This window comes from Chinchilla lanigera, unplaced genomic scaffold (assembly GCF_000276665.1).
Source record: "Chinchilla lanigera isolate Chin_1 unplaced genomic scaffold, ChiLan1.0 scaffold00007, whole genome shotgun sequence".
Lineage (NCBI taxonomy): Eukaryota > Metazoa > Chordata > Mammalia > Rodentia > Chinchillidae > Chinchilla > Chinchilla lanigera.
In genome coordinates this window covers 2,989,020-3,010,829 of record NW_004955408.1, presented here as the reverse complement: position 1 = coordinate 3,010,829, position 21,810 = coordinate 2,989,020, and the positions used below count along the sequence as shown (strand labels likewise).

Below are 21,810 nucleotides of genomic sequence, written 5' to 3'. Positions count from 1 at the left end.
AACTATGTTACTGTTATTCTCATACTTTTGCTACCTGGTAGTGCGACTGTATTTTACTGTTGGAAAGTATGTCTTACTTTGGCCATTGGGAGGCACTGCTACAAGCTTAAGTCCTTAGGTGGAGGTATCTGCAGTAGTTGCGTTGTGTGTGGCAGAAAGGTGAAGAACAGGGGTGGGTATTGTGGGGGGTTTTGTTTTGTTTTGTTTTGTTTTGTTTTAGATGAGAGAGGGTGTGGCATAAGTTAAAATTGTTTTCTGTGATTTATAAAGAAAAATGGACCGGTTTACTTCAAGTCCACACTCACACTGAAAGCAGATTCCTTTCTGAGTTTTGCTGGCTTTCTCTTTCTAGGAACTGAGCACCGGGCTGCAGGAAAGTACCATGTTGTATATATTACTCTTTGTCAGAGGAGTTGGTGTGTGCTGCAACTGTTCTGCTTGTGATTTTTTTCAGCTTTTACTTATAAAGTAAAATCCGGTTTTTATTTGAATTTGCTAGTATAAATCTTAGTTCCAGTGTTTATGTTTTTGATGTTAAAGTAAACTCAAACATACCCCTCTCGGGATAGTTATTTGATAAAGAGCAGCTTTTGCCGCAGAAACCCCTGAATTAGTAGGATTACAAAGACACACGTGATATCTGAGATCTAGACTCCCCTATGTATTTGAAATGCAATAGTTATCTTACTAGAGCTAATTATTTTCCTTGGGAGGACAATGTTGTGTTAAATTTGAATAATAATATTAGAAAATATAGCTTCTCGGTGTGCAAAATTAATGATCAAAAATGGATTTTAAAAACTGAAATAGAAAGGGTGCTTTAAGCCAGCCCCTCCCCGCCCCCCCGATAGAATTTAGCTTGCTCACATGTCTTATGGAAGGGTGTGTTTTTTCAATAAATGGCTCTTTGGGCTACATCTGCAGATACAGTAGCCAATTGATCTAATGCAGTTTCTAAAGGCTTTCTGTACAGGTGATGTCATCCTTTTAGCTCTATTCTCCTCCCACTCTCTTTCCTTCTTATTAGATATTTCATCTTACTGCAGAGCATAGAATCAATAGGAGCTTCTCCTTAGGGAGCTGCTGTGAAACAGGGAAGGACAGTAGGAACTAAGGCGATGCTAACATGTAATCTTGCTTTAGCAAAAGATGTGCTTTGTGTCACACCGTATATAAATTTTTAACCAGAAAAGCCAGACTTAGATCAGCAGTGCTGTCTTACTGATGGATTGGAACAAGAAGCACTACTGCAGAGCTGTAAATACTGCATGCGAGAAGAGAAAATAATTTGGATTTTGGAGATTTTCAGGCATCCTACAAGGCAAACCTGTTAAAGCATATGTCTTCTAGCTACCACTTTCTTAATGCTTGATTTTTTAAACGCCTGGTGATTAAGAATATAAAGAAAAAACTTTATTCTTCAGGATTCAGTATTCTGGTTTGCTTCTGATACGGAAGAATCACTGCAGTGCTCTCCCTACAGAATGAAATAAGTTGAAGAATAAACAAAGCTGTATTGCTGAGGAGGAAGGTTTCGCAGAATTCAGGAACACAGATTTGGTGCATGTTGCCTTATTTGCTTTGATTGAGACAGTATTAACCGTTGTGCTGCCACTGCATGTCTGTGCCAGGTGCCTGAGGATGCATGTAAATGTATGTGCTGAGCCAGAAGTCTGGGTGTCTTTATTTACTGTGGTTTGCTTGTTAAAGTGACTATTTTAAAGAAAACTGTTAGTTATTTAGACCACTACTCTTATACTCCTGGAACCTCCTGATTTCAGTTTGTAAAGGGTTTTGGAAAAGCTGCCTGCATATAACACTTCAGTGGTGTATGATTTGTAAAAAGAAACTTAGTGTCTTCTCAACATACACATCGCTGTGGCTCTCCTTTGAAAAAGAAACTAGCCTTTCCAGCCTAGGAAATGGCTTTTCTTGTTCGCTGTTATGCCAATTGTCTTCAGCCATGGGCCTCCAAAGTAAGTAATTGTTACTTTCTTTGAGATTAATACACCCCAGTTATTAAATTTAGATTGTATTTTGAATGATAAATGAGCTTCATTGATCATTTTATTTTCTAAACTTTAAAATCAGAACTACAGAGCAGTCTAAAAAGCTTGTTCTCATTGTCATTTTGTTTTTAATTTACAAAATAAACTCTAAAACATTCTAATGTAACCTCTGAGATGATGTGAAAATTGCTTTTTTATTATTTGTAGACTTAAAATGTAGTGCATTTGAGGCATAGTCTCTTTGGACAGAATTATCATTTGGTTTTGACTATTTCTGTACTTATCTGTGATATACTCTTAAAAAATAAATTTTATTGCTTCATTTCCTTAATGAAATACACCTTAGTTGGTGTATTTAGCTATATTAATCTAATCATTAGCTTATACATTTCTCACTAATATGGTACTATCAGATAAGTTACAATTGAATTGTGCTATTTTATGAAGACTAGATGATTATTAAATAGTAAAGTATCATGAAGAAAATACTATATGAAAAGTTCTTATGTAGAAATAAATATTGTTCCTAAATAATTCCAAACCAGTAACAGATTGTCAATTAAAAGCAGACATTTTAACTCTTTAAATAACAAAATGCTACACAGACCACACTAGGCTGTTAGAAAATATACACTGTAATTTAATGAATTGTTCATATTAACTATGACAGCTGCAATTTGATGCTGCTCAAGTTATCTTTTGTTTTGTCTGAATTTCAAAAAAAAGTGAATTTTTAGTTTGTTTTGTAAGGCTAAGTATTTTAGAAAATGCTTGAATTGTAATATTGACTTTACTAACATTCTTCATGGTTCTCTTGAATAGAAATAGGCACAATAGAGGCACTTCTTAGGGACGTCTGAAATCCTGTCTTTGTTTAAAGGTTTCTCTATGATGGTGACTAAGGAAGAAATGCTATGACAGCATCACGGTATAGTGTTATTTAGTCTAGCTCATTGCGTGTGCTCCTAAGGGTTCTTTTGGAAGGACATTTAAATTCACCGTTCACTTGGCAAACAGCTGATTATAACGTAAAGAGATGGAAAGAAGCCCAGGTATACGGTTTATTTCTGCTGTTACCTGCACATAGAAAGAGGATGGCCTCATTAGTACAAATGCCACCTGTGGGGCCCAAGCATGGTTGATAGCTTGATAGAGGTACTGCTAACCTTTAAGACTGTGTGGAAGGGAAATGGGTGAGACCAGGTAAACTTCATAGAAAATTAAAATGAGATCTAGGGTATTTTTAAGATTATTTAAAAAACCCTTTTAATCCAAGATTTAACAATATAAAAGAATCAAAACAGGATTATAAAGACCAGATTTTAAGCTTTATTAAATGGCAGCAGATTTAGCTGAGTAGAGTTCCGAGATTTGTGCTTTTACTGTGTAAATTAGATATTTATGAATATGTGCCCCTTTCCCATTTCCCCCCTCTCATGTTACTATTAATGAAATTTTAACTGTTATTTGTGATTAAACACATTAAACCTCTTAAATTTTCATACTGCTTTGGGTTTTCTAACACAGTTTACTGTTTCAATTTTTATTTAATGATTCGTGTATATTGCCCATGCTACTGTCTGTGTTTTTTCTATCCTTGGTGCTGTAAAGTTCTACCATGGGTTGTCTGATGTTATGTTTCCCCTTTTGATACTTCAAGGGTTCTCTCCAGGTGAAGATTCTTGTTTGCCTTCAGTTGTGAGAATTTTGTTACCTTTTAAAAATTGCAGTTCCTTCATTTTCTGTAGTCTCTTCACACCTTTGAAGTCTGGGTCTGCTGGTAATGTCTTTGAACGTTAGTTTCAGTTTGATTTTTTTTTTTTTTAATGGTGCTTGTTTCTAACTACATGCCTTTTTAAAAAAACATGTTTACATGTTATGGATACTATTCTTTTTCCTTATTTTGTTAGCTTTTTCAAGTGTAAATTCTTACTTGTTTTTTGGATTTCTTTCAGAGGATTAGTTTTCCTCAAGGAGTTTTTAGTTGGGAATTCACTTTCTTTATCTTTTAGGGTTGCTGTGGCCAGGAATATAGCTCAGTGGCATAAGCGCCTGCCTGGCAAGTGCAGGGTCCTGAATTCGATCCCTGGTACCAGAACAAACAAAAGTAAAATGTTAGGGTTGCTTTGATCGAGATGACTATTTTGGTGGAAGAGGTATTACCACTTGGACATTTCTTTTCCTTGTTTTAGGTATTTTTTTTAGTGACTGGTCATTAGAGGATATATGCACAGCTAAATCTGCAGGCCATTTCTTGGCCCTTACTTTTACCCATCCACAGCATCTGACAAAGCTGGTCTCCCTCCTTAACAGTTTCTTCAGAATCAAAGTCTTTGCCATGGCCTTGATCTCTTCCTTTCCCTGCTCCCACTTAGGCCCTGTAGCTCCCTCCAACCACTCTGATTTTCTTACTCTTAAAAGTTGACAAGCATTCTTACATGGATTTTCTCTTTTCTCAGAAAGTCTGTCTGCACTTACTTTTAATGAACATTAGTTGTGAATATATATTCAGAGCATCTCTACATTTTTGGAAATATCAGAATGGAAAGAAACAAGTTTTAGAATTGAAAAACTCTCTGGGCATAGTGGCACACACTTGTAATGCCATCACGCAGGAGCCCGAGACAGGACGAGTGCCATGAGTTGAAGGCCAGCTGGGGCACATAGTGAGTTCAAGGCCAGCATGTATAGCGAGACCCTGTCTAAAACAAATTGAAAAACTCTTAATACTTACTAATTGGGTCATTTAACAACATTCCCCCAACTTTTATCTTTTAGAAAATGATGAAGAGTGCGCCATATTTCCGCTATAGTTTCTCATGCCTCAAGCACAGAGATTGGCTCGTGTGTACACCCCAGGCTACTAAGATTAAATGCAGCTATTTCCTCTAGAGTTTCTGAAAAAATTTGGACTTTGAATAAAGTGTACTCCACCCAGATTTTTAGATCTTGAAATCTATTTTTAACTCTTTCCCACTGTTAGCTGACACTTGTATGTGCATCACACTATACAGACCTAGAAGTTCCTATATAGTTCTAGTTGCTTAGATTTTTTCCCTACTGATTAAATCTAAAGCCTTTGCACTAAACCTACCCCTTTTAATAAATTTTTTTTATTTTGAGACAAGAGCACACTAGGTTGCCCAGGCTATGCTGCTCAAACTTGTGCTCCTCAGTCTAGTGGTGTGTGTTTATTGATCTCATTTTGCAGTACTGCGTACTTAAACCAGGGCCTTTGCACTGAGCTTCATCCCCAGCCCTTGTTTTTTTGTTGTTTTGAGACAGGGTCTCACTAAGTCACTTAAATTCCCCAGGCTGGGCTCAAGCTTGTGATTCTCTTGTCCGTCTCAAAGAATGCTAGGATCGTAGGCACTCACCACCACACCTGGCTCACTTTTAATTTTACAAGGTCTTTATCTTCTTGTGCCTTGACTGTCTTATGCCTCATTTGTGTGGTTTTCTTTTATCACATCTTCTGTGTTTCTAATAATCTTCTTTAAAAAAATAAATCTTTTCAAGTCGCTTTCTTAAAATGCTTTAGTGACTTAGTACAGTAAAGGTAAGCACCCAAAAAAAGTTCATTCCATCATCCCCCGCCATCCTTCTCTAGATCCCTATCTGAGGTGTGCTGGTTTGGTTACAGTTTCTGAGTGCATCATGTTCATCAAACTTCTAGCCTCATGTTGTTCAGCAGAAACATAATGTAAAAGGGAAATAGGTAGTTATTTTTAATATGTCTGCTCTATCTAAAATATTATTTTATCATGTAATAAAAATACAATTACTGATGAGATTTTTTTTATACCAAATCTTCTAAATCCAGTATGTATTTTATACTCATGTGTAAGGCTAGACTAGCCACTAAGTTACTGAATTGCCTAGACTGGACTCAAATTTATTATCCTGCCTCAGCCTCTCAGAGTACTGGGATTACAAGCATGCACCACAACACTTGTCTGAAGACTTAAGTTTTGAAACTTGCAGTAGAACCTGGAGCATTCATGTAACGTTACTGTCACGCCACACGTGCCTACAGTCATGCCAATCAAGATTCAAGTGATCTCCACACCTTCTTCCCTCCTAAGCTGAAAGTATCTTCATGACCCTGTCTTGACCTAGGATTAATTATCTACTTCTGAGTATTTCTTGATTGGATATATGAGCTTACCCTAAAACTGTTTGCCCTATAAATACTTCTTGATTGGAAATACAGGATTATCTTAAGGCATTATTTGTTACATTGATAGGATGCAAATGAGAATGTTGGAGAAAAATAAATTTGGAGACTATCATGAAACGTGTTTCTTTTATTGTGGGATTTCTTGAATCCCATAAATGTGTATATTGTAAAGAATACTGTAAAGAGGTAAGGGGCACGAAGAACAGCATTGTTTTCTAACTTATTCCACTATAAAAGGCTTTCATTTACTTAAATTTGGCAATATACTCATGAATTTCATTTCCTGGAATAGTATTCTAGAGTATGCAGCTTAGGAGGTGTTACGCTATGTGAAATACTGAATGTGCCTATGCTGAAATTTAATCTGTTCAGATATCCATGGAAACCTGAGCGGAAGTGATAGTGTTAAAAAGTAAATATATTCATTCATTCATTTATTCCATAAATACTTGATGAGCAGACATTTTGTTAAAGATAGGCATCACTGTGACAGACCCTTATTTGATACTACAAGGAGGGAGAGGGAATAGTTACATGATTATACTGTATTACATCATATCATATTATGTATATTTTTAAGAGAAGTACATGAGTTTCACTTTTAAAGGAGTGGAATGAAAACACAAATACTTCACCTCACATGTATTTCTCATCTTGTCGCACAGGTCTTTACCTCGGTGGTTATTTTTTGTTGTTAACTAATTTATGTCCCTTTCTACCCAGTTTCTGTTGCTTGTACATTAAATATTCTTGGCTCTACTATAAATACCAAGTGTATTAGTACCTAGGTTCTCAAAACATTACCGTAAAACACACTTTTGAATATTACTCCTTTTGCATCGTTAGAAAAGGCAAAGTGTGGCGCTGTCTGTGCAGCAACCCATAGATGCTAAGAATATGGAATTCTAGCACATTTTTAAATGGAAAATAAGCGAAAACCACCTGCACATGCACACACGTACACGTGTGTGTTTATATTTGGTTTAGTTTTGAAAATTCAAGTTAAGTATTTATAGAAATCATAGAAGAGCTGGTTGTAGTGCATGCCAGGAGTTCAAGCATTTGGGAGGCTGCAGCAGGAGGGTTCTTGAGCATATAAGTTCAAGACCACCTAAGGAACATAGCAAGACCCTGTCTTCAAAAATAACAAAGAAAAAAAATAGAGGAATACTTCCTCAATAAGAAAATAAAACATTTCAACTAGACATTGCAGATAAGGTAGTTTCTTTTATATCATCAGCTTTCTTCTTTAGATAGTACCACTATTGATTGCTATATATTCTCCCAGATCTTTTCCGCCAAAGCTAACTGGGTAATATGCCTAGGAAACATATAGTAATATTTTGTGCTTTAAAAATCAATGGTATCTTTTATGTTTGTCATGAGACTTGCTTTTTCAATCAGTATGTTGTCTTGGAGACCTGTCAAGGTTTAAATGTATAGATCTGTCTAACTGTTTGCTAACACATTTGGCCCTTCATTTTCACAGGGTGATTACACATCATCTATGTATTCAATCAACCAAGGATCAAAAATATTTTAATAAAAAACTATATCTGAACATGTACAGACTTTTCTCCGTTGTCATGATTCCCTAAACAAAATAGCATAATAACTGTTCACACAGCATTTACGTTGTATCAGGTAGTATAAGTCATCTAGAAATGATTTAACTTGTACTGGAGGATGTAGGTTGATTTTATGCAAATACTGCACCATTTTATATAGGGAATTTGGGTTATCTGTGGATTTTGGTATCTGTAGGAGGATCTTAGAACCAATCCCCTATAAATACTGAGGAACTGCTGTATTCTGTAGTACTCTTCTAATTGTCTAGCTATTTTATTGTTGCAAGCACTGCTGTAGTGAAATGTCCTTGTGCATTCCTCCTTATGAATCTCTTTGCTTTAGCATAGATACCCAAAGAATTATACTGCTATATATTTTAAATCTAAATTTATCTTACTATTGGGTGCTGTGAACTTCCTGCATAATATCAGAAAACAACTTAATCAGAAAGATACATGGTGTTACCGTCAGGCTTCCTGGGTAACATATCCAGCTCCCCTGATTCCTAGCTATGCAATCATAGGTAAATAAGCCTTGGTGTTCTGTTAATGGGCTGTACTGATAATATCTACCTTATCTGGTTATAATCCGTATAAAAGGCATGTAAGATATATTTGCTACAGTTCACATATTCAGTATATGTAAGAAGCACTCAAAAGTTAGCTGAAATTATCATCATCATCATCATTCCATCTCTTAGGAAGGTTGAGAGAATTCCTATTAGAAAGGCTTAAGTTTTCTTCCAGATACACAAAGTGGATGCTGTTTGCGTATAAATCTGTCTCTACTCTTCATTTTAGAGTGAGCTGCTTGATGGCTGGACCCATCCGTCTCCATCTTTACATCAGCACCATACAGCTCCTAGCACAGAGAATATAGTAGACAGTACTAGAATCAAACAGACTTGGGTTTGAATCCTGAATCCATTACTTACTTGAATGTGAAATTGAGCAAATTTCTTAATCTTACTGCTTCAGTTACTTAGCAGTAAAATAGAAATAATGACACCTGATTTTTAGGGAGTGGTGAAGATAAAAGATTGCCTAGGACACTAAGTATTACAGAGTCAGTTTGCAGGTTTGTTCTTCTGACTTTGGTTCATTGTGTGTTACATTTATGGATGACCACCTTGGTGGCTGTCTTACCTCTGTATGAATCTTAAAGTATATAACATCTCCTACCCTCGATACCCTAACCAAACATTTTCAGTATTTACTTTCGCATCTCTCTCATTCTTACATGAGATTTTTATCTAAATGATAGAAACTAAATAGAACTTCAAGCTATGACATACGCCCATCAATATTCCTGCATTATTGCGGTCATTTACCTTAGATCAGCAGTGGGGAACCTTTTAGAGCTTTCAGTGATAACAAACAGCTGGCTGTGGATTCACCACTGCCTTAGTTTGTTTTTTTTGTTTTTTTGTGGGTTGTTTTTTTTTTTTTGCTACCTTTTCTAATACATGTAATAGAGCTTATATATAGCATTTAAGAATGACTTTAGGACTAGGGGTAGAGGTGAGTGGTTAAATCCTTGCCTGGCATGCACAGGACCCTGGGTTTGATCTCCAGTGCTGCAAACACACACACACAATACCTTATCCCAGAGGTTCTTAAATGTAGCATTTTAATTTTTATTCTCTTTAAATATTTTGTTTCCTGTGTGACTTAGGTTGACTTATGGACTGTGTGGAGGTTTATTATACTATTTCTCAATCCTTCATAATTTTCTAGTCATCTTTTTTGTTATTTCTACCTTATTTGCATTGTGATTGCTGAGTATGTGTGATTTTGGTTCTGAAATGTGTTGATTCTTTCCTTGATTACCAGCTCTTACAAATTTTTTTAAATATTCTAGAAGAATGTATACTGTATAGTTTGGGGCTATCGTGTTGTGTGTATATACACTTTGGTCAGGTTTATAAATTAGGTTCACATCTTCAAAACTTTTTTGGCTTACTGTAATTGTCGTGGAGAGATGAGTATTACCATTTCACAGCCTACCTGTGGATTCATCTTGTTCTCCTTTTATTGATGTCATTATTTGCCTTTTTTAAACTTTTACTTTATTTGTTATTGCCAAATAATGGTATATGTAATGTTTTGACACAAGTGTACCTTGTAGAATGATCAAATCAGACTAATCAGCATCTTTACCACCTCAAATACTTACTTCTTTGTGATGAGAACATTTAAAATCTAAACCTCTAGCTACTTTGAAATACACAGTGTGTGATTTTTAATTTAATGTGTAGCAGATCACCAAAGCGAAGCTTAGTGCCCTGTGACTGTCTTTGTGTTCCCTAGTATCTGGTAGCCACCATGCTGCTGCCTGCTTCCGTGAGTTTAACTTTTTGCTTCCACGTATAAATGAGATAATACAGTATTTGTGTCCCTGCGCATGCCTCGTCTGCCCTACACACTTTGAGTTAATGTTTCCAGATGTATATTTATTTGGTGTAGCACATTTTACCACTATGAAGTGTTCCCTTTCATCTCTACTAGTGCTTTTGCTTCAAAGTCTGGTTTATCTGGTATTAACGTAGCTATATCAGGTTTTTGTTTTGTTATTTTTTTTTGGTTTGTGTTTGCATGGTATGTATTTTCCCAACCTTTTTACTATTTAGTAGTCTCTCCTATGTTGGCTTATTGGCTATATATTTTTCTTCCTATGTCTTTCTTAAATCAGATTTTAACACATACCCTCATCTGTCAGTCTACTGCTTTGGCTTCATGGGTAGTGCAAGGCACATGGAGCACTTTAACAGCTTCATTTACTTTTCTGCAGACTTGCATTCTGGTGTAATGCATTTTAATTCTTCAAATATTATGAATTTCAGTGGATACTAATATTACTACTTCATATAGCCATTACCCATGTAGATTTACTCACACGTTTTCTGTTCTCATTGGGCCACTTCCATCCTGCACTGGGGCTGGCATCTGAAGTCATTCTGTTTCTCTTCTCCCACCTTACCGCCTTCATTTTAAGTCTGCTGGGAGATAACTTTCTTTTGCCTTTTATTTTTTCTTCCTTGCAGTACTGGGGACTGAGGTCAGGACCTTTACACAGAACTATATCCCCAACCCTTTTTAAAAAGTTTCTGGGCCTGGGGATTTAGCTCAGCGGTACAGCGCCTGCCTCGCAAGTGCAAGATCATGAGTTCGATTCCTGGTACCGGAAAAAAAACCAAAACCAAAAAAACCCAAAAAAAAAACAAAAAAATAAAAAATTTCTGACACAGGTTCTTGCGAAGTTGTCCAGGCTGTGATTGAACTTGGACTCTTCCTTCCTCTGCCTTCTAGACTACTGAGGTTACGTGTATGTGCCGCCCTGCCCAGCTGTTGCGCTCTTCTCCCTTTTTAGGGGCTATTTGGCTGACTGTGGAATTCTGATTTTTGAAAATAATCATTCCTGTCTTCCAGCTTCCATATATTCTGTTGAGGTGTCAGCCATCAGTTTAATTTTATTTCTCTTAGATGACTTCTCCATTTTTCCACCTGACTGACTTTAGGGTTATCATCTTTGTCTTTTTTTTTTTTTTTCCTATTTTAAATTTTTTTATTTAATTTTATCACTTCTGAGCAGTAGATGACTCCTTGTTTATTACAGAATGTACTGATAGACGAAATTTTTTAACTGACAAAATCTTTTTTTTTTTTCTTTTTCCAAAAGTTTTACCCTGAGGTGAATAGGTATAGTTCTGCTTATATTCGTCTTTCTGAGAGTTCTTGAAACTTTTTGAGTGCTGGACATGGTGATGTGTGCCTGTAAGCCCAGCTCTCAGGAGGCTGAGGTGGGAGGATAGCTGTGAATTTGAGCCCAGCCTGGACTGCATAAATTCAAGGGCAGCATTCAAGGGCAGCCTGAACTACATAGCAAGGCCCTGTCTCAAGAAAACAAAATAAAACTTTCTTGATAACAGACTTCATGTCTTTGTCAGTTTTTTAAAATCTGCAGACATCATTTTGCTTCTGTGCCTTAAATACTGTCTCTCTCGTGCTGTGACTGGTTATTTGGATGGCGTGTTCTCACCCTGTCTCAGGTACTCTTTTAACCCTTCTCCTCTAGCTTTACTCATTTTACTCTCCAGGCTTCATTCCAGATATTTTTTTCACACCAGTGTACTTTTAAATTTTCTTCTTAGCCCTGCCACATCTGTTAATCAATCCCACTTGTTGGCTTTATAATTTCTATAATTGTATTTTTTGGTTCTAAAATTTTCATTTTTTGTTAACTTTTTCTTTTCTGAAATTGTTAGTCTTGGTCTTTGCTTTCCATGTGTAGTGGATCACTGAAGTGGACGATGCCCTGCCATTAAGCTATATGACCTGTGAGCTAAGAATGATTTTTACATTTTTAAATTTTTTTTTGAAAAGGTGAAAGTATACAAAAATAAATTTGTGTTTCCTTCCAACAGTGGCATGTAGGCACTAGCAATCCAGTCCAGCCTTAGCCCAGCATCAGGCACTGAGATGATTCTAAAATAAGTTTGCTTTTGGGTCACACCTAACTCCTAGAGTGTCCCTCACGCCTCAGGGTTCCAACACAAGATGGTCCTTCTGTGCTGAGCCTTGGAGTTCAGTGTTAGCCTGATAGCCTGTTGCTAAGGTGTTTCCCAGCCTGTTAGCCTCTTTAGGAATCAAAAAGTACTCTTAGTGGAAAAGCAACCTCAAAGACCACATACTACATGTGTGAACGTGTGTGTGTAGTGTGGTTTTGGGTTTTTCCATTTGTCTGAGATACAGGATTCACTTGAGTTACCTAACCAATCATTATCCTCAGGGGAAGTTTATGACTCAGTTTCTTTGCATGTAGTTTCTATAACTAGAGTAACTCCTCTTGATATAGAATGTACAAAATTCACATATGAACAATTTCTTTTTTAGAATGTATTTAATTTACACTAATTGTGTGTTTCTATTTTTCCAAATGAAACCAAACCCTGTTTTTAAAAGTAAAATTGACTGCCTTTAATGGTCCTAAATATCAAGTTGCAAAGAAATTATTCAGAAAAAAATAAGCATATCTCCTTTATAAAACTTTCACTACCCTTCAGAGAGTCTCCAGAGTGCAGTGGTTTGCTTCTTAACTCATTATTTTATGAAATGTGTGTTTAGGGTATGAAATGTATTATACAGTCTGCATCCTGATAAAGATGTGACCATATTTAAGATGAGGTGGTGGATTTATTTCTTTCTTGTGTTTCTTGTATGTCTGCACCTAGCACAGATAGTCATTAAATCATTTGGATATAATATATTTCACAGGCATCAACTATCAAATAATACTAAGTGTAAAGATGGTTATGAAGTTTCAGGGTTATTGAATATAGTCAGTTTTTTACTTAAGTACTAACCCCCATGTGGTATACTGTGTGTGTGTGTGTGTGTGTGTGTGTGTGTGTGTGTGTGTGTCTCTGTCTGTCTGTCTCTCTTTTTGAGACAGGGACTCGCTATGCCATTCAGGCTGGCTTTGAGCTCACTTTGTAGACCAGGCTGACCTCAAACTCGCAATGATCCTCCTGCCTCAGCCTCCAAAGTGCTGGGATTACGGGCGTGCACCACCACGCCCGGCTTCATGTAGTGTACTTTAATACCGGGCAATCTGTTTTATTTTAGAGTTATCCACCATTATATATGAATGATGGAGGAGTGTGTGTGCATACGTGTGTGCATGTGCTTAGAGCATTCCTACCCTTTACAATGGAAACATCTGATATTTTTAGTTGGGGGGAGGAAGGGCCACATTTTTCCTTAGAAATAACAATGATGGCAGTCTCTCTTGAAAATTTTTATAGGCTTGTTGCTGTTAGGATTGCCTAATACTTTTAGAGAATGCTCTTTGGTTTTTACTACTTCAAAAGCCTTCTACTAAGAATGAAAATTTTAGGATAGAAAATTTTGAGCTGGGCGTGGTGATGCACACCTGTAACCCCAGCACTCAGGATTCTGAGGCTGGAGGATGGCCATGAGTTCAAGGCCACTCGAGGCGACATAGTAAGTTCAAGGCCAGCCTGAAGCGCATGGTGAGACTCTGTCTCTAAAAACACAGGAAAGAAAATGAAGTTTCATAGTAATATACATAACAATGTGCTACAAAAGTTATATTGTGACTGGGTGTGGTGGCACACACCTCTAATTCCAGCACTCAGGAGGGTGATACAGGAAGATCACCAGGATTTTGAGGCCAACCTGGGCTACATGGTGAGTTAAGACCACCTTGAACTATATAGCAAGACCCTGTCTTAAAAAAGCAAAAAGTTAAACTATGTCAGAACTCTTTAAAAAGGTAAAGACTGACATTTAGAGTAACTCAGAGTATTTTTCTTTTTCAGCTTCCAGCTGATCTTACCAAGATGCATCTCACAGACAGCCCTCATCCACAGGTGACTCACGTGTCTTCTAGTCAGTCTGGCTGTAGCATTGCCAGTGATTCTGGAAGCAGCAGTTTATCTGATATTTATCAGGTAATAACCTCAGGAGTTTGTATGTTCTGCATATAGCTTTTTTTTTTTTTTTTTTTGCATATAGCTTTTTTACTAGGCAAAATTTCCTTTGCCTATGCCTTAGATGGTCATATATCTTTAAATTCTTTAAATTAGGGTATGAAATTCAAGGATAAGGTCTTTGGAAAAGTATCCCTTTACATACTGTTTCAAATTTGCAAGCCCTATTAGCATGGTAATCTGACCTTTGAGAAGGATTCCGTACAGTTCAGCAGTATGCCTACAGTATTCTCTTTTACCCGGGTAGATCCATATTAATAATGATTGCTGTGCTGGCCATAGTAGCACATGCTGAGGCAGGAGGATCACTTCAAGTTAGAGGCCAGCCTGGACTACGTAGTGAGGCTGTGTCTCAAAAAAACCCAAAAATATATAATGCTTACTTTGGTTAAAAAGAGGTTTTTGAGCTGAGTGTGGTGGCACACACCTATCATCTCAACACTCTAGGAGGCTGAGGCAAATGGATTGCAAGTTCAAGCCTAGCCTGGGCAATTTAGCAAGACCCTGTCTCAAAAAAATAACTAAAACTAAAGACTAATGTGTAGCTCAGTGCAAAGGCCTTGGATTCAGTCCCTAGGACCACCACCAAAAGAGTGTGTGGTGTGTGTGTGTATGTGTGTGTAACAACTAGAATTTACAGAATGTTGATTTTTATTACAATAGTTTCATTCTTCTGTACTTAGAAGTTATGAGTAAAATTAAAGTTGGTTTTATATTATAATGCCTCTATTACTAGAGGGAACTAAATAGAAAATAGTATGTTTATGGACATTTCCATTTTCTAAAACCCAAAAGAAATTTAGCATACTGAGATTTTCAGTGATCCTTATAATAGAAATAGAGGTGTGGAAAAACCCATACACTGATAGCAGCCTCACACAATCCTGCTGAGATTAATCCCAAATTAGATTCAGGCCCATGCAGTGTCTCACCATCCTGATGATGGAGTTTCTGTGATGTCTCCATCAATGTAAGATGTTGCAGCTGTTTCCTGGGAGTGATGCTCTATGTCCTGGAACCCAGGGGTTGCTCTCATGAGAAATTATATGTGTAGAATATAAGACACTTTTCATAGAATAACTGGAGTATATTTGGTATTGATTGATTTATTCAAGAATTGAGATGTATTGTGTAGGGACTAAAAGAAACTTAATGTAGGCCACATGTTTAATTATAAATTTTATAGTGGAAACAGGAAAATTAATAAAGTTTTATAAAAGGAAACAGGTAAAATTATTGTTAGTAATACATCTTACTTAGAACAATATGTCCAGATATTATAATTTTAACCTAATAAATATTTTAAACTCACAAAGGAGTTATTTTGCATTCTTTTTTGCATACTAGATTTTCAAAAGACAGTTTAATTTAAATTTACAACACATCTCAGTTCAGGCTACCATTTATGTGCCCAGTGTGTCTAATGGCTACCATATACGGTATTACATGCTGTAGAAATAGTTCTTTACTGTCTAAGAGACGGATTTTAGACTGTGGTCCTACTGAGATACCCAGATTGGGCTGCTTTAGGAAGATCAGCCTTCCTCGGTGAATGGAAGCTTGTAGGTAGAGGCAAGATGGGAAAAAAATAACACCTTGTATTTTTTTGGTTAATGTATGGCTTTTCTCAACAGAAGTTACTACTGTAGTCATCTGCATCTCCCTGATTGTCATTTTATAGTACACAGAACAAGGAATTTTAAAAAGGCAGGTATGTGGTACATACCTGTAGTCCCAGCACTTAGGAGGCTGAGGCTCAAGGACCCTGAGTTCAAGGTCAGTCTGGGCTGTATAATAAGGCCCTACCCCAAACAAACACAAAACAACATTTAAAAAAAAAAAAAAAGGAAAAATAAGATGATACAGTGGTTCTGGACCCATCTGCTGTATTTGTGTAGTTTTTGGCCTCAGTGCATTCTGTTCCTCGCCAAAAGAAGTATCCTGTGGAAGAAGTAAGATTCTATACCAAAAAATCAAAGAAGAGCTCTGTTTTTCTAGGAGAGGAACCATGAGAAAGATTGACCTTGGATTACTCAAGTCTAAGGATGCATGTGATGCCTTAGATTTTTCTGGTGAGACTGTCTGGATCTTGCTAGGAGACGCAGTGCATGGAGACATGGTGTTGACAGGCTTTGGAATCAGTGATTACCTTTTTGGAGCAAGGAGCAGATCCCTGGATAGTTGTGAGAGAAGGGTTAAAAGGATGTTGTACAAATTGATATTCTGGGTCAGTTGTAAAGACCGATGCTTTACTATGCACTAGAGGGTGGACTGTACACAGCTCATTTCTTTACAAAGATGCTTAGAGAACCCTCTGAAGCACAGCACATCAACTAGCACCCTACAGTCCGTTAAGAGTGGGCAAACTGCAAATAGGTAGTGTCTCTGCCAGCCATCCTACTTATTCCGAGGGGTCCAAGAAGACACTTTCATATCCAGGAAACAGTTACATTTTGCTCTCCTCTCGGAATCATGTTCAGAACCAAGTTACTCAGTTGTCCCTATTAGATTATTCTGTATGTGTGTGTTTCATATGAACTGATAAATAATTTACATAACAGTAGAATTTCACACCCTTGCCCTTTTGGTTTTATTGTGGTGCCCACACTAAACTCAAACTCGTATCTTTTAGTCACCCTCCCAAGTAGCTAGGATTACAGGCATGTGCCACTGGGCCCAGCTAAAATTTACCCCCTGTAGGGTAGCCTACATCAAGTCATAGACCATTTCTGTTACCTCAGAAAGTACCTGTGCCTCTTTGTAGTCAGCCCCTCATAACCACCAATCTGTTTTCTGCCCTTACAGTTTTGTATTTTCCAGAAAGTCATATAAGCAGATCATACAGGTTTTAAAAAGGTGATATAGTGCCGTATGTGAATGTAAGTCTTAATTAATCTAGGAAAAGTAAACAGGTAAAAATAACAGAAGTATTGAAATTTCTAAAAAGCAAATTGGAACACAGAAACTTAAAGGAGAAAATTATGATAGTGCTAAAGGCAAAATGCAAAAACGTAACATAAAATCTTCTACGTGTAGCCAAAGAATATAAAAATTCTCAAACTCTTTCTTATAGTTTACTCTTGGGTAACAGCCAAAAGATAGAAACACCATGAAGATTAAAATAAAAACAGAAGCGGGGAGCACTTCATGTCCACTAACACATGTATACTTCTCATGTATATTTTCTATACAGATCGTAAATCTGAAGATTACCAGTTGACATTGTTACCACTGTGTTTCTACTGGTGGTAGGTGCTCGGGTAGTTTTTGTTATGTTCCTTATGTGAGCATTATTATTTGAATATTTGACAAATCTTAAGGAGAATATAAACAGTGTACTGTTAAAAAATAAAATTAGAAAAAAAATGTAGGTAAAAGTTAAAGGGTGAAAAGATTAGGCTGACTGTGGTGGCGCAGGCCTGCAATCCCAGCGCTCAGAAGGCTGCGGTGCAAGGGTCACTGTGAGTCCAAGGCCAGCCTCACTACAGAGTGAGACCCTGTCTCAAAAACAAAAACAAAGACACACCAAAAAAAGGTAAGAGGATTAGAACAGAATTAGAATGATAAAGTACACCCATAAAAATGCAGAATGTTTAGACCTACAATTCATAAAAATCCATGGATAAGGTAAATAAAATGCAAAGTGTGTGTGTGTGTGTGTGTGTGTGTGTGTGTGTGTGTGTGTGTTCCTTGGGACTAGCACAAAGGAAAGAAGTATCTCCTTTACCTCAGGCTACCTTTGGAGTACTTGTTAAAGCTATAAATACACCCTTTAGGTACAGGTATACATTGCAAATATAGTTGATTTTTCTGATTATATGAATTTCAGGATTTGAGACATTTTAAATGTAAATACATAGCCTGTAACTGTATAAGCGAAACCTTATGAAATGATACTAATAGCAGTTCTTAGCGGGAACACTACCTTTTTATATAGCCAAATGTGTGGTTATATTGCTGTTTCCTTTTTCAGAGTTTTTCTGACTTGTTTAAAAGTAAAATCTCCTAACTCTCAAAGAAACTTCAATGTATGTACCGCAGCCTGTCAGAAAAATTCAAGTAGTAATGGTTCTACTCTGAGTACGTTTGTAATCAGATTAGCTTAAAAGTTAGTTGGAAGTGTGCAGTAGGATGTTACAGTGTGCTTGCAGAGAATGTTTTATGCATTGTTAGAGACTGCTCAAGAGAATGAGTGCTGCTTCCTCAGCTGTGTTTTCTGTGTATTGTGCTTCAGTCTTTTTTGAGAGCTGGAAAATTGTGAAATACTAACTCCTGAACAAAGGGATTTGTCATTTCATTGACTCATATAAGTAGCCTGTGGCACGCGTTCATCCCCTACCTATCTGTCTTTGTTTCTGTGTAAGAAATTTGTAAGTGTCTTCTTAAGAATCCTTCATGGCAGCAGTTTCCTAATTCACAACTCCAGTGCCAACTTCACTAGATCCCTGGTACTACATTTCCACTGGTGTGTTCATGTTACCTCTACTAGCCTGGCCTCATCGAATATTCGCTTCCACCTTTTTTTTTAACATTTCTGTTAATGTCATGTATGTCCTCATCAAAAATCTCCATCTTTTTATTAATGGCGCCTTTGCCCTGAGCTGTATGCCCAGCATTTTTTGTTTAGAGATAGAGTCTCACTAAATTACCTAGGTGGATTGAAACTTACGATCCTTTTGCTTTAGACTCCCAGAATGCTGGAATTGCAGGTGTATACTGCCCTGCACAGATGAACTTTCTCTTTTTGTGAAGCTCCCGCCGTGAAATACATCGCAAGAGTACGGTGGCTCTCATCCCTCCCCTGTTTAAGGAGCTTCTGTGTGTCACCATTATCTCATTGACACTCTGCACTACCAGCTCAAAGCCTCACTTCTCACCACAATCTGCAGTTTAGTTTTATATTCCATGTTTCCCTCCTTAAATATTCTAGATTCTTTTCCATGACAAATATACACACTACTCCTCAAACATGTTTGCTTTTTCCTACCCTGGTTTTGTAGTTATGTTCCTCTACCTGTAACACCACCTAGATGACATTTTCATTTTTAGCTCCCATGTTTTTCTAGTAGGAAGAGAGAGGTCTCCCTCCTTAGAACGATTATTCTGTGGGTTGTATCACTTTCCCACTGTGCTTTTTTATAGTGACTTAAAAACTTGACATTTTACATAGTGAAAGTAAATTTATGGAGAACAGATTTTATATCTCCCGATATTTCATGCTGAATCAATATTGGGGCTGAAGCAGGAATCTATGATTTTTGTTTTAGTTAAATGATATTGGAAAGTAGAAACCAATATTGGTTCCAAGGAGAAGGCAGAAAACTAAACTTTCTTATACAGAGCAAAGGAACCCTTACTTTGCCTGCCTGCTTCCTGTTGTGGAGATACATAACAGACCACCCTAGACTGTGTAACTGTAGAAAATTAATTTCATAGGGTTTTTGCCCTTACCAGGAAGATAAGAAATACAAAGACACATGAAAAATTGAACGTCTGACTAAAAGTAAGAATACAGAAGAGATCAGTGAAAGTGTAAAATTCTTATTTAATACTTTTCCTAAATTTGAAGATTTGGTTTTTAACTCTTGATTTCAACCTGTGGTTCTTCTCATTGTAGATTCATGCTTAACTAGATACAGACAGGAAAAGGATGTCCTCTGCCAGTTTATTTGGGGAAAGCCAAGTCATCAGAAAATTACCTCAGACTGTCTGCCTCACCAAATTATATTTTCACATACACAGATGCATTCACATGACAGGAAAAGAAAACACTGGAAGTTTAATGATTCTCTTAGTCCTACACCAATGTTTTTCCCTGGGCTTAGTTCATTTTTTATAATTTTTCTGAGGGCATGCTGCATCCCAGGTGGTAGTATAAAGTAGTTGAAAGGTCAGGGATCAAGTCTGCTACATATCCTACTTTAATGAATGTGGAGCATGGCTCACATTTTTTGTGTTAACTTTTAATATTATCATGCTGTCTCAGTGATTATGTTAATTTTCCCTCCCTCTTCAGATTGTATTGTTTTTGTTGCCCTTTCTTCACATTCACCCGTTTTAGAGTTTATACTTACTGAGCTTCCCCATTTCTCTTTGTAAGAGCGTACTAGTCAGTCTTGAGATAGGACTGCTCCCATGTGACTTGTCCTAGTCCATTCAGGTTCTGCAACAAAGTATCATAGATTGGGTACCTTATAAGCAGAAATTTATTTCTCGAGTTTTGGAAGGGGAAAAGCCTAAGACCGTTGTGCCAGCAGATTTGGTACCTTGTGAAAGCCGCCTTTCTGGTTCATTGGTGGCACTGTCTAGCTCTGTCCTCTTTTATTAGGGTACTAATCTCCCATTTTTGAGGATTCTCATTACCCGGTCGTGCTCTTCACAGCCTAGTCACTTCCCAGAAGCCCTGTGTCCTAATAGCATCTTGAAGGTAGGGTTTCAATATAAGAATTTTAGGGAGTCTGGGAGTGTACCTCAGTGATAGAGCCCTTGCCTAGTACATGCACAGTCCTGGGTTCAATCCTGAGGACCGCAGAAGAGCAACAGAAATTTAAGATGACACAAATATCCAGATCATAGCAGACTAGTAAAAGCCAGCTTATCTAATACTAAAGATCTGAAGTTAGGTGTTGAGCTCACTTAAAGCTGTACAAAAATCCAGAGAAATATAAGTCATACTCTTACAAAAAGTAGACAGAACTCTCAGTGGCATGTATCTGTGCCTTAACTTGAACTGATAAAAACCAAAAGGATAATTTGTTGAACCACAGAGAAAGCAGTCAGCTCTGGGCTCAGGAAACCTGGATGCTTATAAATGTACCTACCCCCGTCTGTCTGCTCTGATGTTTTGACTCCTGGAGCATGCTTTCCTCTTTCTTCCTCTGTACCACTCAGTCTCGTTGTTCTCGAGTACACACGTGCTCTTTCTTTCTCTGTCCTGCATGCTTCATTTCTGTGGCTTGTTGCTCTTTGTCTCATCTCTTTCCACTTCTGTCTCTTCCTCCCTGCCCTCCTTCCTCCCCCCACTGCCCCTTCTCAAGGTGTTGGCTCTGTTCTCTTTCACCTCAGAAAGGTGTTCCCATGTGGCTGTAGGTTGTCTCTCCGATTTGTCCTGCAAGTCAGCAACCAGAGGGGAAAAGTGCTCCACTCCTAGCTCCAGTTATAAAAATCCAGAGAAATTTTTCTTCGTACCTTAGAACTATGAACAGGGCACTGTTTCCCACTGGAATCTGGAGCTTAAGCAGGAAAGAAATGGCAGTATCCGAAAGAAAATAGAGCCTCTTTTGAGCAGTAAAAACAGTAAAGGTTCAAAGTAGGAACTGAGATGAATACTGTATTTCAGTGATGCTTTCATAACCTTTAACTATTCTCATAGTTGAGTGTTTATTTTTTGTTACAGAATTCCTGTATGTTCAACTCATTTGTCTATAACTTCGTTAATATTCATGCTTTTTGGTCTTTTTTTTTTTTTTTTTTTTTTTTTTTTTTTTGGTTTTTCTCCGGTACCAGGAAAAAAACCCACTAACTTTCATATTCATTTAAGT

The 21,810-nt window shown here is 37.2% G+C and overlaps 1 protein-coding gene across 1 annotated transcript in view; it reads left to right on the top strand.

Annotated features, from left to right (window-relative positions):
- Nucleotides 1-21,810, top strand: part of Rapgef6 (Rap guanine nucleotide exchange factor (GEF) 6) — a 206,744-nt gene that overhangs the window by 98,444 nt on the left and 86,490 nt on the right. The window contains exon 7 of the mRNA XM_005376072.2: nt 14,099-14,230. Coding sequence (XP_005376129.1) covers nt 14,099-14,230 — 132 coding nt within the window. The remainder of the gene's footprint in view (nt 1-14,098; nt 14,231-21,810) is intronic.